Genomic DNA, 18,320 nt, shown 5'->3' on the forward strand with positions numbered 1-18,320 from the left:
TGTTATAGTGTGTTTTCTATTTTTTTTTCTTTTTTTTTTTAATAATTTCAGAAACTTTCGGGGATGTTAATGATCGTAACGTGACTTTCAGAGACAATAACTATTTAATTGAAAAATATAATTGAAGGGGTTGTATAAAAAATACTAGTCTATAAAAGCCTGGCTTTATTTTCACAGTGTTTCAAGATATAGCACTCGGATAAAATTAGTACTTTTGTAAAAACTGCTTAAAAATATACGTCCCTGTTCAAACAAATTAACGTATCATAGCAGCGCAATGTAAATAAATTTTGTGCGATTGCAGGACAAGTAATTTACAAGTAAAATATACAAAAGTGTGTGTAAAATATACGAGATGTGTGGTGAATTAGTGGTGTTAACTTCTAATTCTTTTTCTACGCATTTCATATATAATTTTAAATACTGCCGCGCTACGATTAGTCTCCAAATAAAATGACTATTACATCTTGTTATGTATCAAAATAGAAATATGTTACTCAGATCCACCATTTAAATATTCTTCACAATACAAGGGAATAGCAATGTACTTATTATTTTTCTTATTAACCAAATAACTGTAATTTTTCTTTGTTAATTATGCAAATTTTGTTGGTACGTACGGGCACTTTACATTTTCCAGTTGCATGTTGGGTAGTATTGAAAAATGGCGGCTCCCATTCTGAAGTGGAAGCGGGTTACCAATACTACAGGACCATGTCCGCGGCCAAGACATGGTCACAGAGCAGTTGCTATCAAAGATTTGATGGTCGTTTTTGGTGGTGGGAACGAAGGAATCGTTGATGAACTTCATGTTTACAACACAGGTCAGTTTGTTGATATCGGAAGATTAGAGCATAAGAGAGTCGCCATCTTGTTTAAATGTCAAACTTTAGCATCAACTTGATCATGAAAAACTACATTAATTGTTGACTGAGTATGATTTGCAAATCAATGTCCATCACAATTAAACGAGAAAAACTTGTTGTTATCATTTAAAGTTTGATGTTTTTGACTTGAATATAAAATTCACTATTTCGTCCGAAAATTCAAAATGGCGCCGCCCTATATTAACCCACGGTATTATTTTTAATGTTTATTCGTGCAGTTCGCCCTGATTTTTGTAACAGTTTTTAGATCGATGTTCTTGCTGACAAAACTGTATGTTTGTAATAGAAGACTTCTAAAATTTTGAGTAATTTACAAAGTTTGCAGTTTGCGTTACTGGTAGTGTCTACAAACAAACAAAATGGCGATCATCGCGGCGGCCAAAATCGAAAACGAGGCTAAATTATTCTCTAAAATGGAGAATGGAAATATGGATGGTTTCAATGTTGAACATGGCTTACATTATTGTTGATTTGATTTGCCGGTTCGAAATCATTTTTGTTTAAATTCTAATTATTTTTATCCAATCAGATTGATTTTAATGACCAATATTCCTGGTATTTCGGGCACGGATCTAGAGGCGTGTGTGATACACTAAAAACATCTTAAAAAGTTATAAATAAGCAACTCTTACTCAATCTCAAAAAAAAATTAAGATATTTTTTAGTTTCATATGCTCAAACAATCTTACCAGTGATGATTCATGTGGTCTGTTTTATTAAGCTTTAAGAATTATTGATTAACATTTTGAAAAAATCAAATTATAGAAAAATCTTAAATCTTTAACAGATTAGCACTCAATAGTTATAATATGCAAAAAAATTAGGTTAATTTTAATCCGATGAAGATATCGTCTAGTATCTGACTTGAAATTTGTCAGTGTACTAAAAGTCATTGCTGTAGAAAAAAAACTATAATATCTCATACACGTCATTTTGTCTTTATTCTTTCGATAAATGTCTTCATTATTGTACCTGTCTGTTTCAGCCACCAACCAGTGGTTTGTGCCAGCAGTTCGTGGGGACATTCCCCCAGGGTGTGCAGCCTATGGCTTCATCTGCGATGGAACTCGCATCTTGGTGTTCGGTGGGATGGTGGAGTATGGCAAATATTCCAACGAGTTGTATGAACTACAGGCAAGCCGATGGGAATGGAAGAGACTAAAACCTAAATCCTGTAAAAATGGACCACCCCCTTGCCCTAGACTGGGTAAGAAATAATAAAATGTGAAAATTTAAATGTTTGAATTTTTCAAATCATTATGTGCTGCTATTTTTTCCCCCCAAAATAATGTGTTTGGATACATGCATTGAATACTTTTTGTCATGGTCTCTGTAGGTCACAGTTTTACTTTGCTTGGAAACAAAGCATACTTGTTTGGAGGCCTGGCTAATGACAGCGAAGATCCAAAAAATAACATACCAAGGTAAAAAACTGAAATGGTTAATTTTTCTTAACTTTCTAGTAGGAACTTTCTTTTTCATTAATTGTTAAAAGATAACTTTAAAATTTCAAAAACAAAACAGCTACTATAGACTTGCATGTACTCTAATGCCTGATAATTTATTTATAGATATCTAAATGACCTATATGTACTGGAGCTGAAGCCTCATTCAAACACACTGGCCTGGGAGTTCCCTCCGACCATCGGACAACCCCCTCCCCCTCGGGAGTCGCACACATGTGTGGGCTATGCAGAAAAGGATGGAAGAAGGCCCCGCCTCATAATCTACGGAGGAATGAGTGGCTGTCGTCTTGGCGACCTGTGGCAACTAGATATAGGTCAGGCTTTGTTTCTTGTTCACAAAAATAAGAAAACAATCTAGTAGCTGGCTTTCAGTATAAGAGTTACATATTCAAGAAAAGGAAATGCTGTCAAGATTCAGAATAAATACTTTGATATTTTAAAGTAAAATGATTTTTGTGGAACTAAATAAAAAATGAAAGGTCAGTGTTAGAAGAAAGTTATTTATGACATGAAGATAAACCTATTTCTCACTTGTATCAATTTACATTCTATAGACACATACACATGGATCAAGCCAGTTGTCCAGGGTATTCCCCCATTACCCAGAAGTCTCCACTCGGCTAATGTCATCGGCCACCGGATGTATGTGTTTGGAGGCTGGGTGCCCCTGGTCATGGATGATGTTAAAGTTGCCACTCACGAGAAAGAGTGGAAATGCACAAACTCACTGGCTTCACTGAACATAGGTGAGCACTTAATCTTTATTTGATAATTTCATATTTAACCCTCTAAGGCAAAGTTTTTGTGAAAGTCTGTAGTAACACATGCAGTAAATCTTTAGTTTGAATGTTTTGAATTTTGTTTAAGCATGTATTTGGTATGAATTTTTTAAAACATAATTCTTTTAACTTTTATTTTTAATTTTTCTTCTAAATGAAGAGTTGTTTTTTTATTTTAAATGAAAAAGTAAAATACTTGGTTAAGGTTACAAAAAATGACTGGTTTAGCTTCTCCCAACCACTTAAAAATTTATGTAAGTTATTCCCCTTCTCAAATCTTGCAATAAAAAATAAAATACCTGAATTTCCCTTGTGATATCTCAAAACGTATGGCCTATGAAAATAAATGTTAATTTTTAATTATTAACTGAATGATGAATGTATTTGAAGAAACAATGACGTGGGAGCCCCTGGCCATGGAAGTGTTTGAGGACTCCCTCCCCCGAGCTCGGGCCGGTCACTGTTGCGTGTCCATTCACACTCGGTTGTACATCTGGAGTGGGAGGGATGGATACAGGAAGGCGTGGAACAACCAGGTACTTTACATGTTGTACACGGCCAATGATGCCTCAAACTTAGAAGGAGACTGAAGGCTCAACAAATTTCGCATCAGATCTACCTTAAAATTTTAAGATATGATTTTAAATTGCCATAAACTAATCCAGAAATGCTTGGCTGAAGATTTGAACATTTCTAACATTTTTACACAGAGCTCTTCTTCTTAAAGAGATAAAAAAAAAAAAACATGGTCATCTGTCCCACTTAATGGAGCATTCTCTTGATTTCCATGTAAAATTTACATTTTAATATACACATTCCCTGATTTCAGCTGAAAAAACTTTTGTGGTGGACTATACAAAATCATTTCCTATGTGAAATTTTTGTGAGGCACATATCTTTTTTTGCTTTATAAGTTTATTTGGTCTCTGTGTAAATGCAATGCAAAGTCTATAGGCAATGCAAAGTCTATAGATAGAATCTGATCCTTATAAGAAAGAAACATTAAGAATAAAATAGTACTTCTTTAAAAGCTGTTTTGAGAGCTGTTCAGTGTAGAAATGTGATGTAAGATCTGTATTATTCTATTTAGTTTCTGCCAAAAAAAAAAATGTAAAAAGGAAAAGAAAAAACAATCGATGGTCTTTTTCTTATCCGTCCACAGAATTATTTGAAACCTCAAATTAATGCATGTTTATTGTAAAAAAAAAAATGGCAGTTGTTGTCTAGGTAATGTATTTTTATAGTAAGGATCTTTGATTTTTAATCTCGAAATGAAAAAAAGGACATTGCTATTTAATTAATTCCTCCCTGTAGATTCAAAGATTTTTGATTCTGTTTTGTAGGTGTGCTTCAAGGATTTGTGGTTTCTGGAAACTGGTAAGTGTAGACTACAACAAGTTTTATTCTAGGCTTTCGATAATTTTTTAATTGAATCTTAGTGAAATATCAATGTAGAGAGGCTGTTTAAGAATTAATCTCAATAGTTTATTTTGCTACATGTAACCATGAAATCTAAAGCAATGTAATAATGATGACTCTTCATTGAAGAATCCTCTTCTGTCACCTCTTATGGGTTGCATTCAAGTTTATAGCTGCTATTCTAGCTGCTAAGTTAGAAATCAAGGTCTTGTTGAACACGCTGAATGAATCAATGCTGTTATTGCCAAGCTAGCATATTGTTCAAGATCATAGCTGCTACTAGATACCTAATTATTAATGTGAGGAATTAAAATGGCGAGAAGCAACTTTTGCGGATTTTAAAATCTCGCAATTATTTTCCGAGAGTTGAAAACTATAAGAAATGAGGATAAAAGTTCTGCCTTTGCGATTTTATATTCTCGCAATGTGACTCATATCAGAGGGATCGTGGAATTAAGTACTCTCGTAATATAAGGAATTTACAGTGTGTAGAGCAAGGTACCCGATAACTGCTACAATCTTGAACACAGCCTTGGTTACATAATATTCTGTATGTACAATTTTCAGAATTTTGGTACCTTAGTTAAGATTGCTTAATTAAGTGGATCACAAAACAATCTAAGAAAAAACTAAGATTTGTCTTAGCTTAGACGTCATAGTAACTCACGCAATTTTACGACTGAATTTGTTAAAAATGGAACTCTTCTTTGTTTAGAGATTCCTATCGGTCCGCATCGTAAACATTATCATATATCACAAAGTTAAAAAAATTATATTTTAAAGATGCTTCAAACAAATATAAGTATAGTTTCTTACTGGATAACATGTCAGTCATTGTACAGACGTGTTTACATACTTTCACTGTAACAAAGGGAAATAACTTCAATGGCAAGTCCACACAGGGAAAAACCTAGACTATAAATAGAAAACCTGAGGACGAGAGAGCCACCTTCTTTGCGGATCATTTCTTCTTAAAAATCCAACGAGTGCCGCCATTTTGAACTTACTTAGTAACAATCTTTATACTTTAGTCTGCCTAATAGCAGTCTGAAGATTTAAGACAGTATTTCAGACTTAACTCTAAGTTCTTTTTTTTTGTGATCCACTTTTTGAACAATCTTAAAATTTAAGTGCAAATTTATTGACTGAAGTCTGACTTAAGATTTAAGACAGTTTCATGATCCTGGAGCCAGATTCTCTCTAGTTCTTTTATATTTCTTTTATTCAGAGAAGCCCCCTGCACCCTCCCGTGTACAGTTGGTACGGGCCAGCACTAACACTCTAGAGGTCTGCTGGGGGGCAGTGCCCACAGCGGACGCATACCTCCTACAGCTTCAGAAGTACGACCTGCCCCCCTCCCAGGCCCTCACTCCCACGGCGGTCCCCCAGGGGAACCCCTTGATGAAGGCGGTGTCCACTCCCAGCACCCCACAGCCGACGGTGGTCAGAACGCCCACTGCAGGTAAGAGGAGGTTACCTTGTGTCTGTCTTTATTTCACAACCTTAAAGAAATTCCTTGAACTACATCTACTTTCTGTTAACAATTATATCTTTTATACTTTATACATGTCATTCGGTAAAATCATTTTTATTCATCATGGATTTGGATTGAAATACACATGCTTTTTCATAGCAATAGGAATAAGAAGTTTTGAAAACTTGTTTGATTAATCATGTTGACGTTGACATTCATAGAAAATTTGAACATATATTAGGTATACTATTTTTGATATGGAATAATAACTGCTCATCTATGTACGTTTTATCTTCATAGAAATGAAACGTAAGGAAAGAATAAAATACTAAGAATTTATGTATAAATTATCACTGGAAATTTGTGTAATAACCTAAGGAAATTCAAAAGTAAGAAAAAAAAATAATTGTAATGAACTTTTAAAAACTTTTGATGAGTGTTTACTTTTCAATTCACTAAAATAAACCCCACACTCCCCCATCTTGAGAGTAAACATAGTATGTTTTTTGTACCTGTTTTTAGGAGTTACCCAGATTCGAACTAATTCTGGGGCCCTAGGCTCCGCTACCATGACTTCGCCACAAACAATTCGAGGTAGACTTCTACATACTCTCTGCATGTGATTGTAATCATTTTAGCTGGTCCCCAGTAACAGGAAATATATGTTGAAAGTAGAGATTGCGTACATGTAGTAGCGTATTTCACCAGTACGCATTCAAACTAGCATGGCAAAAGTGGTCAACTATTTAATGATTTCGTAATTTCGAAAATTTAAATTTTTTTTGTTTTGTTTTGTTTTTTATTATTTATTTTTGCTCACCCTCTATGGCGAGATGAATGTTATGTATATAGATAAAGCTTTGCATGTTGTGCACAGTTTAATTGAAGTTAAGATATATATGTATTTTGTTAGTTGTAGCGCTTTTATCATTGACATTTCTGAGATAGAAATGGGGGGTAATTTTAAAAGGGAAATTTGAATCCATATTGTGTATCAGGATTTTTCTGAAATGCAAGAATATGCAATTACAAGGCCGGAAAATTTGTTTAGATTATGACAGTGTAAAATTTAATGAGACAATAGATACTGGTAGTTATAAAATTCCTATAATTACAGTGTGTAAAATCTAAAATAAATTAACCTTCTTTCCCTATCGTCAATTATTGATTTTAATTTAAGTATTCTTTGTATTCATCAGTGCAGGCATTAGAAATAATCATGTAGTGGCTTGGGTAAAATTAGACTTGTTAATACTAAGCATACGTTTTTCCTGCAATAAAGAAATAAACAAATATAATTCAAGTTTTAGGAATCTCAAGTAGAAGATTACCCGTATGTAGAACTTCAATTTTTTTTAATGTCACCAAACACATTGAATACCGACAACAGATCCAAAGTGACATTATTTGAATAAAGATTGATCTAGACTTAATATGAAAAAAATGTAAGGAGTTGACTAAACAATGCTTTACATTCAGAGAAAGAAATGTTGTAATGTATGCTACCATAAAGCCACAAGGGACTGAATGTATTACTTGGTGTACATGCTCATGGGTGTTGGAATATCACAAGTATTATTATATACTCAGAGAGTCCTAGCAAAGTACCAGGACATAGGCACTAACTCAATGCTTTTTGTGTTACCCCCAGCTGTGACTGATATTTAATGTTACATGTTTTGAATGTTTGACCGTTTGTTGCATTGTTTTTGTTCTTTTTATAACTGTACATGCACATGTTTTAGATAAAAGAGTATAAAAATGCTTTTGTTTGGTATTTAAAAAAATATATTAATTTTTATTATGAATTAAATTTTGTTTGTATTTGTAAAGATGCTTATTGGTTTATTTCAAATTTTAGTGTGAACTGTTTATTGCAGTTTGTAGACACATAGAGCTTGTCAGATCAAGCTCTTGTTGCAGATCGATCAAAAATCACTTAAATATATATGTGTTACTTCAATAAAGAGAAGCATTGAATTATATTATAGATATTGATACCTGTACTAGTGGAAAGATTTATTAAAATTGTTTTGTAATACCACTTAGATAATATATATACTGTTGTATACAGAGATTAGGCAGAAGTTTACAATATTTCGGAAGAATTCGTGATGGAATACAACAAATATAAACATGGCCATCGGACACCAATATAGAGGAAGATAAATTACAATGTGTAAACTAAACAAAATAATTTTGTCCGGCTTTTTGTTGAAGACTTTGACAGAATAAAACTGACATTTGTAGGGTTTTGAACTTTTTAGGAAGAATGTATGTGTTTGAATAGAGTGGATATTCACAATGATTTTGATGTGCTTTCAGTGACTGCAGTGACAGCCAGACAGAAGACCCCCATCACGGTCAACCCCGGGACGATCCGAGTCGCCTCCCCACAGGTTGTCACCCTGCCCCAGCAGCGACCCATGGTATGAACTATCTCTGTCGATATAGTGCTTAAATTCATATTAGAAATCATTACTTATAATATTACTAATGTTAATCTCCATTTAATTATGGTTATTTTTACAACATTGTGAAATTATGTTTTCAAGAATCTTTCCTTATAGGATTGTAAAAAACTCTATGTTCAATGAAATTTTTTTTTTAATGTCAGAGTGGAAATCAAATGTCAGGAATCCAGGCCCTGGCCGCCGCAGCTGCTGCCACACAGAAAATCACAGGCACCACCACCACCCCATCCACCTCCGCCATCAAGGTGGTGACCCCTACCATAGTGACCCCTACAGGGGTCAAGGTCACACCCATCGGTAACCAAGTAGTCAAAAGTAAGTCAACACACATACACATGTGGTCCTGTGTATTGAATATACTGATATTAGTTTGTTTGATTATCTTTGGTCTGACGGTTTTGATTGTTGTTTTCCAGGGCAGGCGATCCGCCTGAATTGGGACCGAATAACGGACCCATTGACCAAAAGTGATTAATTTGATTTTTCTTCCAAATATTGTTTGAAATATTTTTTACCTCTGCCCAATTTTAAAAAAAAACTATATTTTGTAGAATTGTTTAGGACTTACTTTAAGGTGGTATGGAACATCTGTTAAAAATAATGTATATAAAAGCATGGTAAAATAAAAATATTTCACTTGTTTAGAATTTTCAAATTTTACAATATTTGCCCCCAAAATAGGTTTTAAAATTTTTTGGAAAGCTAAAAATTATAAAAGCGGTATCCAATCTCAAGATTTACAGATTCGTAGTTAACACTCTAACCCATTGTACTATGCTGTTAGGTAACAAATTATTGGGAGAGAAAAAGATTATAGCATCATACTTGATTTTTTTGTTTATTTCAATATGGAGGTGGCCCATACCACTTTTAAATAGAATAAAGTGAAATGTTCTTATGAAACTTTTTCATCTTTCATTTTATAGTAGTAAGGCTACTATTCTTCAAAATGTCAATAACATGTACGAAAAGTTTCATCAATTCTATCAAGTGCTTTTTCCTTTTTAATAGTGGTTTGATACATGAGATCCAGTGATATTTATTGAGAATTATTTAAATGGTTTTAAGTCAACCTAGATTGGAATAAAAAAGCAAAAATTCTTCAAATTTAGAGAAAGAGCACAAGAAAACCCAGTTTTCAGTAGAATAATTTTTTCCCTTTGATGAATTTATTTAAGTTGAGAGCCAAACCTGGAAAAAATGTGATAAACTATTTTGCAGATGATTTGTTTAAATAATTCGAAGCCAAGAATTGTAATGTTAGATATCCCCTCCTCTTAATAGTCTTTTCTAAAAGACCAGTTGTTGGAATTTATTCACATAAACTATGCTGTTCAGCAGTTAGTTAACAGCTCAGCTGATTAACTAATATATCATACTTGTATCCTCACTCCCAAAAAGAATTTTCAGAATGTCTCATATTCAATTATAGATTACTGTGTCTTGATTATGAAAACCCTTGTTCTTGTAGGTACCACTGCTAACCCCTCGACTACCACAGTGCGAGTGGCGACCCCTGGGGCCACCATTCTAAAGCCCACCCCTGGGGCCATTCAGCAGACCATCGGCGGCAAGCAGATCATCACAGTCCACAAGGCCAGTACTGGGGGCTCCTCCTCCACCGGTCAGCCACAGATTGTGACGCTGGTCAAAACCAACCAGGGCATGCAGGTGGCCACTGTAAGTAATCTGGCACCTCTATTAGTTATCTGGCACCACTGTCAATTCTCTTACACCACTGTCATTTGTCTGACATTTGTCTGTCAGTTTTCTGGCACCATTGGTCAATAACAGTTGTACTAGTTGGTCAATAACAACTGTTTTAGTGTATCATAAGTATAGTTTTTCCAGAACTACAGAAAGCTATGTGTTACAGTTAAACTTGCTTAGAACATACACACACAAAAAGAATTGCTGAATATAGCAAAGTCGTGTTGGTTTTCTTGTTGTAATTTTTAAAAATTCCTAAAAAATTTACATTTGAAACAAATTCTGATTAAGATGTTAAGAGAATTGAGTAAATTATTTTCAAAGTCCTTAGAGGTGAAGAATAGGAAAATTGGTGCATATCTTTTGGTAGTTGTGTTTTAAGTCCTAAAAGTTAACAAGTTAAATGTTCAATTGTTAAAATAGTAAATTTTGTGTTGTAGACAAAAGGTCCTCTGCCACAAGGAGCAACCATTGTGAAGCTTGTCACCACTCAGTCCGGTGGTACCGGCAAGCCCACCGCCATCATCACCACGAGTCAGCCGGGACAGACCCCCTCCACCATCCTAGGAATCAGCAGTGTACAACCACAGGTATGGGTTAATTTCTTTAAGTTCGTTAAGTTCTTTACCCTGTATGAAGTTTTCTACACACAGAGAACATTTGGCAATTCTAGAGATGAGTTGCAAGATAATATAAACAGAAGTTTGAAAGGCTTCAGCTATTTGATTTATTTATTAAATTATCACAAACGCCTTTGACGAACAGAGGACCGTCTTACTCTTGAATTCTCTCATTAATTTCTTTTCATTTTTGAATTTAGCGAAATAGAAATGTCTTTCTCTGTGATCTTTATGAACCAGTATCATTTAAAAAATTGGATAACTTTTCAAGTACCGGTACAAATGTAATAATATTCTTCATGGACATGTTTTTTTTTACATGCTTCTACACCAAAAAAATATCATCAAAACCTTTTAAATTTTGAATTAAGCAAAATAGAAATGCCCTTCTATTTGATCTTTGCAGTCCAGTATCATTCAAGAAATTAGGTCACGTTTCAAGTACAAATGAAAAAGAAATAATATTCTTCATGAAAAATGGTTTTTTTTTCAGTCTTCTACAACAAAAACCATCATCAAAACTATTCCATCGTCCATGTTATCAATGGCCAAGGCTGGAACCAGCACTGCTACCACCCCAGGGGGCGCCAAAACCATCGTCATAGCAGCACCCAAAGGCAGCACCGGCGGACTGACGGGCACCCCCCACAAAATCATCACCTCAGTCCCCAAAATAGCAGGGCAAGGGAACACCCAGTTCATTGTGGTCAGTCCCCAGAGCAGCGTGGGAGGGGCACACACCATCACATCAGGTGGGGCTCATTGTTCATGCAGGCCTCCATTTTTGTAGGGAAAAATCTGCCCAAATGTCTTGTAGGGTTTCAGAAATTAAGTGCAGCCATATAATCATTTGTTTAGGAGAAAAACTGTTATATGTTATGTTATCTATTGAAACTGATTCCTTTTGTTTAGAATTTGAATTATGTATGAATGGTTTTATTAGACCAATATTCATACATATTTATACATGTAATACATGAGTGCTCGTTTTACCTGTACAGGTGGGAAGCCCATACAGGTGACTACTCTACAGACAACCTCCGGGGTGTCACTAGCGGGCCACCAGATTGTCACCGCCTCACATGTCGGCAAACCAGTAGTGCAGCAAGGTCAGTGAAGACTTTAGTCATTTCTGATTGTCAAAGCTCTACGATTATTGATTTGAAGAGTATCTACATATGACATATCTTATTAGAAATGTTTGAAAAAAATATTTGATAATTTTTTTTTAATTGATAACATGAAGAAAGATTTGAAGATTTGACATTTGAAACCACTTTGTGTACCTACAATGAAAAAAAAAAAATGTTTAGAATTCATTTTGTTGGTTCTGAAAAACATGACCTACATTTTTGGTTTTCCCAGGAGGAACGATTGTGAAGACGATTCAGGCCACACCCACTAGTCTGGCTGGATCAGCAACCTCCCTCCTGATTAACACCACAGCGGGGTCATCAGTGACCCAGTCCGCCCCCACGATCTCCCTCATCACCCAGCCCTCCATCTCACAGACACCTGTCACTCTAACCACTCAAACGGTCTCAGCCACACCCATCCAGGCCACGGCTAGTGGAAAACCAGTCCAGATCACAATCACTCCAGCCGCGGCTGCTACTGTGCAATCCCAGCCTGTCGTGCAAGTCACTCCTGCGGTGACACAACCGTGCACGGACGGGCATAATTGCCCTGGGGATGAGACTCCACAACCAGCAGTTTGCACAGACGGGCACAACTGCCCAGGGGATGAGGTCCCTCTGGCCAGTAATGTTTGTACAGATGGGCACAATTGCCCGGGAGATGAAAATCCTCAGCCTGCTGTCTGCACAGATGGGCATAACTGCCCAGGGGATGAAAATCCAGCACAATCAAATGTTTGCACCGATGGGCACAATTGCCCAGGAGATGAAAACCCACAGCCATCAAATGTGTGTACAGATGGGCATAACTGCCCGGGGGATGAAGTTGATGGAGTTCCTCCCACAGCTAAAGGGCAGTGCACAGATGGACACAACTGTCCAGGAGATGAGAATGCTCAGTCCCAAAATGTCTGCACTGACGGGCACAACTGCCCAGGTGATGAAAATCCACAGCCTTCTGGTGTCTGCACAGATGGGCATAACTGTCCTGGCGATGAAAACCCAAAGCCTTCAGTTTGCACTGATGGGCATAATTGCCCGGGAGATGAAAATCCACAACAATCCAATGTCTGCACAGATGGACACAATTGCCCTGGAGATGAAAACCCTCAGCCATCAAATGTTTGTACTGATGGTCACAATTGTCCTGGAGATGAGAACCAGACCTCTTCTGAAGCTAATGCTGCTGCTTCTTCTACAACCACAGTAGCACCCTCTGTTCCACTGGACACAAATGCTGCAGTGTCCGTATCGGAACAAGTTCCTGCAATCCTTATGCAGGAAGCCGAGCCAAAACAGGAACCAGAGGAGATGGAGGCGGCCCCGACGGAAGCAGCTCCAGCTCCACAGGAAGCACCGGTGGCGACACCACAGGAGGCAGGAGTTACGCCAGAGTTGTCTGCTCCTGACTCCTCCTCTACAGCAGCACCTGGGGAAGTGGCACCCATTGTACCTAAGCAAGAGGAACCCATGGACATTGGCCCCACCCCAGTGGCTACCCTCCAGGGAGGGGTGTTAAGTGTGGGACCCCCAGTGGTAGCCACCCCTCCCCAGTCTGTTGACACATCTGTAGCAGACTCTGGTAAGAACAATGTTACAGATTTTTATTTTTTTTTTCATTTGTATTTTTATCTCTATGCACAAAATCAATGTCAGAAGACTCAGAACATTTATGAATTTATTAATTTGAGCACTTCATTGATATTTTTGCAGATCCCCTAGCCACCCTGGCTTCAGCAGCTATTTCCTCGGGTTCTGCTCAAGCCACCATTAAACAGGAGCCCGGTCTTGTGGCAGCCAACGGAATCAAACAGGAGGTCCAGGTAACTAGATTTTCTGGCTTCAAATCAAGCAAATAATAGCCATGAATAATAACAGCTGTTTCTTGGTTTGCTCTTGCATTATATTTGTATATGCAAACAAATGAATCACAGGATTTGAGACTGTTAATTGACAGTTTTGGTACTTGATGTTCTTCCTTTGTTCCAGCATGTAAACTTGTTTTTATCAAGTTCTAAGGAACCATTCTTTGAGTATTAAGAGGTGATAAAATACAGTCGTGGGTGGTCAAATCCAATAAAGCCCTTGGAGCCCAGTGATAGATTTGATCACCCCCCCATCGTAATTGATCACCTCATCATATTCAAAGAATGAGTCCTTAGTACTTAATATATAATTTTCAGCAACTGTACGATTAGATATTAAAGTAGCTATTGATGCATTGGGCTATACATAATAAAATTGATTTGTAGTGTTATCATAGACAAAGGAACTGGAAAATGTAAATATAAAAGAGATATGTATTCTTGAAATAAACTCCTTGTACTTTTTAAGCATATTTTGTGTAGAGGTTAGAAAATATAAGCATCAGACACTTCCAAAAAAAGCAGATAACATATATCCTTGGGGTAACTTTTTTAAATGGAAAATGAAAAGTCAAAACACTTCTTTATGTTAATCTTCCAGGACAAGGCAGACACTGTGCCAAAGACTCCGACCACACCCATCAAAAAGGAGGGCAATCAGTGGTATGATGTGGGGATCATTAAGGGCACCTCCTGTGTGGTGTCACACTTCTATCTCTCCACAGATGCTCTCCAGGCCGGCGGCAATGGAAATGTAATTTGAATTTTTTTTATCTTCATCTTTTGTGAAATGTTTTAGGCATGTTTAAATTTGAAAATCAAGATTTTAAACCTCAAGTTAATAAGTGATTTGTAAATCATCAATGAAAGTTAATAAAAATTGTTCCATTCTTAACATTAAAATAAAAGAAATTTTTAAAGAACATTTTATTTCTCAAATTAGAAATTTCTTGGCTAAACTTTAAAGAAAATTTGATCCTGTCATAAATGTTAACCACAAACAAAATTCTGGGGAAAGAACAACTTGAATTAAATCAGATTTGAATGAAAGACGGAGATTATTGTAAACACTCTCTGACATCCATGTAGATGTAGATGTGGTAAATGTTGAAGATGTTGATAAGACTCAGAATGTAATTTGATATATATGTATTCCTTTCTGACATAGGACATTGATGTGGTCAACGTTGGGGATGTGAATGTTTTAAAGAAACAGGAGTTGCTCCCGGGCACAGCCTACAAGTTCCGAGTAGCTGGCATCAATGCCTGTGGGCGAGGTGCCTTCAGCGAGATCTCGGCCTTCAAAACCTGTCTCCCCGGTTACCCCGGCGCCCCCTCCGCCATCAAGATCAGCAAGGTAGGAGGAAAGGTTAGCATCGCCAGCGGTATTTGCTTCTACCATCTGTCTATCATCTGCTTCCTGCTACTTTCATCTGTCTTTTCTCTGTGATTTTATGGTTTTAACAGTGATTTTCTCTTTTTTTGTTCTGTAGACATTATTCAGATTTGCTAAGCTATGCATGGCATTTGATATTGTAAAGGCATGAAATAAATTGATACAGCAATGTGGGTTTGGAGGGTGTATGGGTTTTTTTAAGGGGGAGGGGTTTTCTGGGTTTTTTCCTGCACCAGTAATTTACACCTACACAAAATTTAATTTTGTAATTTCATGTTTCTTTAATATTGGCAAAATCAATCACATGATCTAGATAATGTCTATTGCATTAAAAGAGCAAATCTAATGTGTCAATTTTCACATTGGGTTAGATGACATCTTTTTGCCTCTAAGATTCACATGAGTGACTTTTACAGAGTACGGAAGGTGCCCATCTTTCTTGGGAACCTCCTCAGAACACGGCGGGAAAGATCACCGAATACTCCGTTTATTTGGCGGTCCGTAATGCGGCTGCCCACGTGGACCAGAAGCCTGGGGCTCCAGCCCAGCTGGCATTTGTGAGGGTATACTGTGGCCCCGCCCCCACGTGTACGGTGACAGCTGCCAGTCTGGCCTCTGCCCACATTGACTACACCACCAAACCAGCCATTATCTTTAGGATTGCTGCCCGCAATGAGAAGGGATACGGTCCCGCCACACAAGTCAGGTGGCTTCAAGGTATGTTAAGTAAAATATATTAAGTACTGGTTTACTGTGGCCAAAAAATAATCTCAGTTTTGGTCTCGGTCTCACTTTAATGAAATAATTGGGCTAATGCTGTGGTTTCATCAATATTCTTTGAATTCAATTTTCGTGGATTTCTTTGTTCAGTTGATCCATGAAATTAAAAGTTATTTGAAATGCAAATTCTGATAACATATTATATTGAAAAATCAGATTTAAGGAAGTTATGCATCCATGAAACTATGATTTTCATCAAATCCACGACAGCTGATGCCCATAAATATAGATAAAACTACATATAGTCAAAATTGTTACTTTGAAGCATTTTATGATATAAATGAACATTTTCCTTATTTAGATATAAGTTTAATATGATTTTGAATTTTTGCCAAGATGCCCAGAGTCCAGCTGCTCAGAAGGTGGCAGTGAAGAGAACTGTAGGAGGAGATGGGTAAGGAGTTGTTTTATATCCATCTTACAAACAGGAGAGGATTTAAAATCAAGCAATTACTTCAAACTCAAATTAAGATTTGTGATAAATTCTGTTTTATATTTTATTAAATTGGTTAAGCTTTTCCAGTTTAAATCAGAGATGATTGGAAAGATTACAGATTAATTTGTAATAATCAGAATAAGATATTGCCAAAACTTGTATGCATAGAAGAAGTCCTAATTAATTAAACTATGGTAATAGCAAAATACTTTACGGTGTTTGTGATCTGAGAATTTCACATATTAGAATTAAATCTAAATAATTAAAATTTTGAAAAAGATACTCAATTTACATGACTATATGTGAAATGTGGTATAACTTGTGTCCCAATTAGTTTAGATAAAAATTAGAAAAAGAAATGATGATTGATGTTGTGATTTCTTTCCTGTAGACCTCAAGTAGTTGGAGCTGTCCAGGCAAAGAAACTAAAAACCGATGATGAAAATGAAAAACCATAAACAACAGAAAAGGAACGCAACTTGTTGGTGATAGTGCAGTTATGTACAGGACTAGAAAAACTGAATGTTCTTGATCATCATCTCTGAACCTAATGAGGATATTCTCATTTTTTACAGCAATGTTATCATCATGTTAAAGTTCTTGAGTGAAATTTTATTTCTGTTGTTACCAATCTTGATTAGCAGCTGAATTCATTGTACATAGGGCATTTCTGTCATCAATTTTCATCATCATTATCATCATTTTCATCATTGTGTATTAGCTGATATAATCGCACTCAATATTGACGAATATCATTCCTGTTGTAAAATGTGACCGCTTATATCATGAAGGCTTTTTTCTTTTTTTAAGCCTAGGATATTATCTAAAAACTCAATTCATGTTTCAATTTGTTTTTTGAAATTGATTTCTGTCTATGGTCTTTTTTTCACTTTGAACTAAAACTGTGGCTTTTAAACTAGGTAAAAAATAGGTTTACATATGTTGAAATTTTTACAAGTACATGTAAATGTACACTGTATAAATTATTAAGAATTGCAGAGGAGTTAATGTTTTGGTGAGGATCTAATGCTTGTATTCCTACCAGAGAGACGGTTGTTGTTAAAGTGCAATTCTTTGTTTATTTTTTTTTTGTTATGAGAAAAAAAAGTGTTGATGGCTTTTAATTCTAGTAATCAATTGAATTGTTTTAGAAGTACATGTGTTAAGTGTAGAGGAAGGAGAGAATCTGTGGATTACAGTTGGTTGACTTACTCATGAGTTATGTTTACATACATTTACAACATTATTGTTTTAAAATTTAAAATAGATTTTCCTAATCTCTGCAACTTAAAAACAATTTTTTCTATATAAACAAAGAAAAAAGTTCTTCAGAACTAATAGAACTCTGTGAAATACTCTCCCATGTTTTTTATGAGAACTGTAATACTGTTCACTGATTGGTGGACTGTATCGGAATCACGACCATATTTTTCTCCCAGTGCAGTCAGTGTGCTACCAAGTCAGAATGTCATAGATCTGTCAAACTATTTTGTACATAAACTGTATATTTTACAATTAATTAAAGTCAAAATTAAAAATATGCATTCGTGTTGTGTTTTTCCTTGCTCTGACAATAGAGCTGAAGTCTAAATCTAGAATAATGAATGTACGTTACGCCATTGAACCCACGGGTTTTCTTCATACTACTCCATTGAAATTAGTCCAATGTAGAGAAATCCCATGAGTTTCCGAAAGTTGAAAATTAAGACTCGAAATTTGTACATTTTCTTTGCCAGGAGGAGGATGATTTAACTTTATATTTTGACAATTTTAGGGGGCGCGCGCCGGGTGCGCCCCCCCCCCTTGAATCCGCCACTGTAACGTGCCTGATAACGTACACAGCACCCATATAGAATTATTTACAAAATAATTTCATAA

General features: G+C 36.0%; 1 protein-coding gene across 4 annotated transcripts; it reads left to right on the plus strand.

Annotated features, from left to right (window-relative positions):
- Positions 1-648: 648 nt before the first annotated feature.
- LOC128159176 (host cell factor 1-like) lies at positions 649-17,984 on the plus strand. 4 transcript variants are annotated; one of them, XM_052822237.1, is made up of 23 exons: positions 649-824; positions 1,873-2,094; positions 2,224-2,311; positions 2,459-2,667; positions 2,908-3,099; positions 3,523-3,668; positions 4,476-4,509; positions 5,780-6,013; positions 6,548-6,619; positions 8,351-8,454; positions 8,643-8,814; positions 8,916-8,966; positions 9,971-10,179; positions 10,650-10,799; positions 11,323-11,581; positions 11,831-11,938; positions 12,195-13,547; positions 13,679-13,788; positions 14,432-14,584; positions 14,999-15,199; positions 15,643-15,943; positions 16,343-16,400; positions 16,834-17,984. In XM_052822237.1, exons 1-23 carry the CDS (start codon positions 665-667, stop codon positions 16,898-16,900), a joined length of 4,653 nt encoding a protein of 1,550 aa, XP_052678197.1. In that variant the 5' UTR covers positions 649-664; the 3' UTR covers positions 16,901-17,984. The 4 variants fall into 4 exon arrangements, with proteins under 4 accessions (XP_052678197.1, XP_052678198.1, XP_052678199.1 ...); XM_052822238.1 differs by having other exon boundaries at positions 14,999-15,187; XM_052822239.1 differs by lacking the exon at positions 8,916-8,966.
- The last annotated feature ends 336 nt before the right edge of the window (positions 17,985-18,320 follow it).

Source organism: Crassostrea angulata, chromosome 8, assembly GCF_025612915.1.
Source record: "Crassostrea angulata isolate pt1a10 chromosome 8, ASM2561291v2, whole genome shotgun sequence".
Lineage (NCBI taxonomy): Eukaryota > Metazoa > Mollusca > Bivalvia > Ostreida > Ostreidae > Magallana > Magallana angulata.

What these genes read in the sequence shown, in the direction of transcription:
- LOC128159176 (XM_052822237.1), top strand. Translation starts at nt 665, where the DNA reads ATGGCGGCTCCCATTCTGAAGTGGAAGCGGGTTACCAATACTACAGGA. An exon ending in ACTTCATGTTTACAACACAG is followed by an intron (nt 825 to 1,872) that starts GTCAGTTTGTTG and finishes TGTCTGTTTCAG; the next exon opens with CCACCAACCAGTGGTTTGTG. An exon ending in TTCGCCACAAACAATTCGAG is followed by an intron (nt 6,620 to 8,350) that starts GTAGACTTCTAC and finishes ATGTGCTTTCAG; the next exon opens with TGACTGCAGTGACAGCCAGA.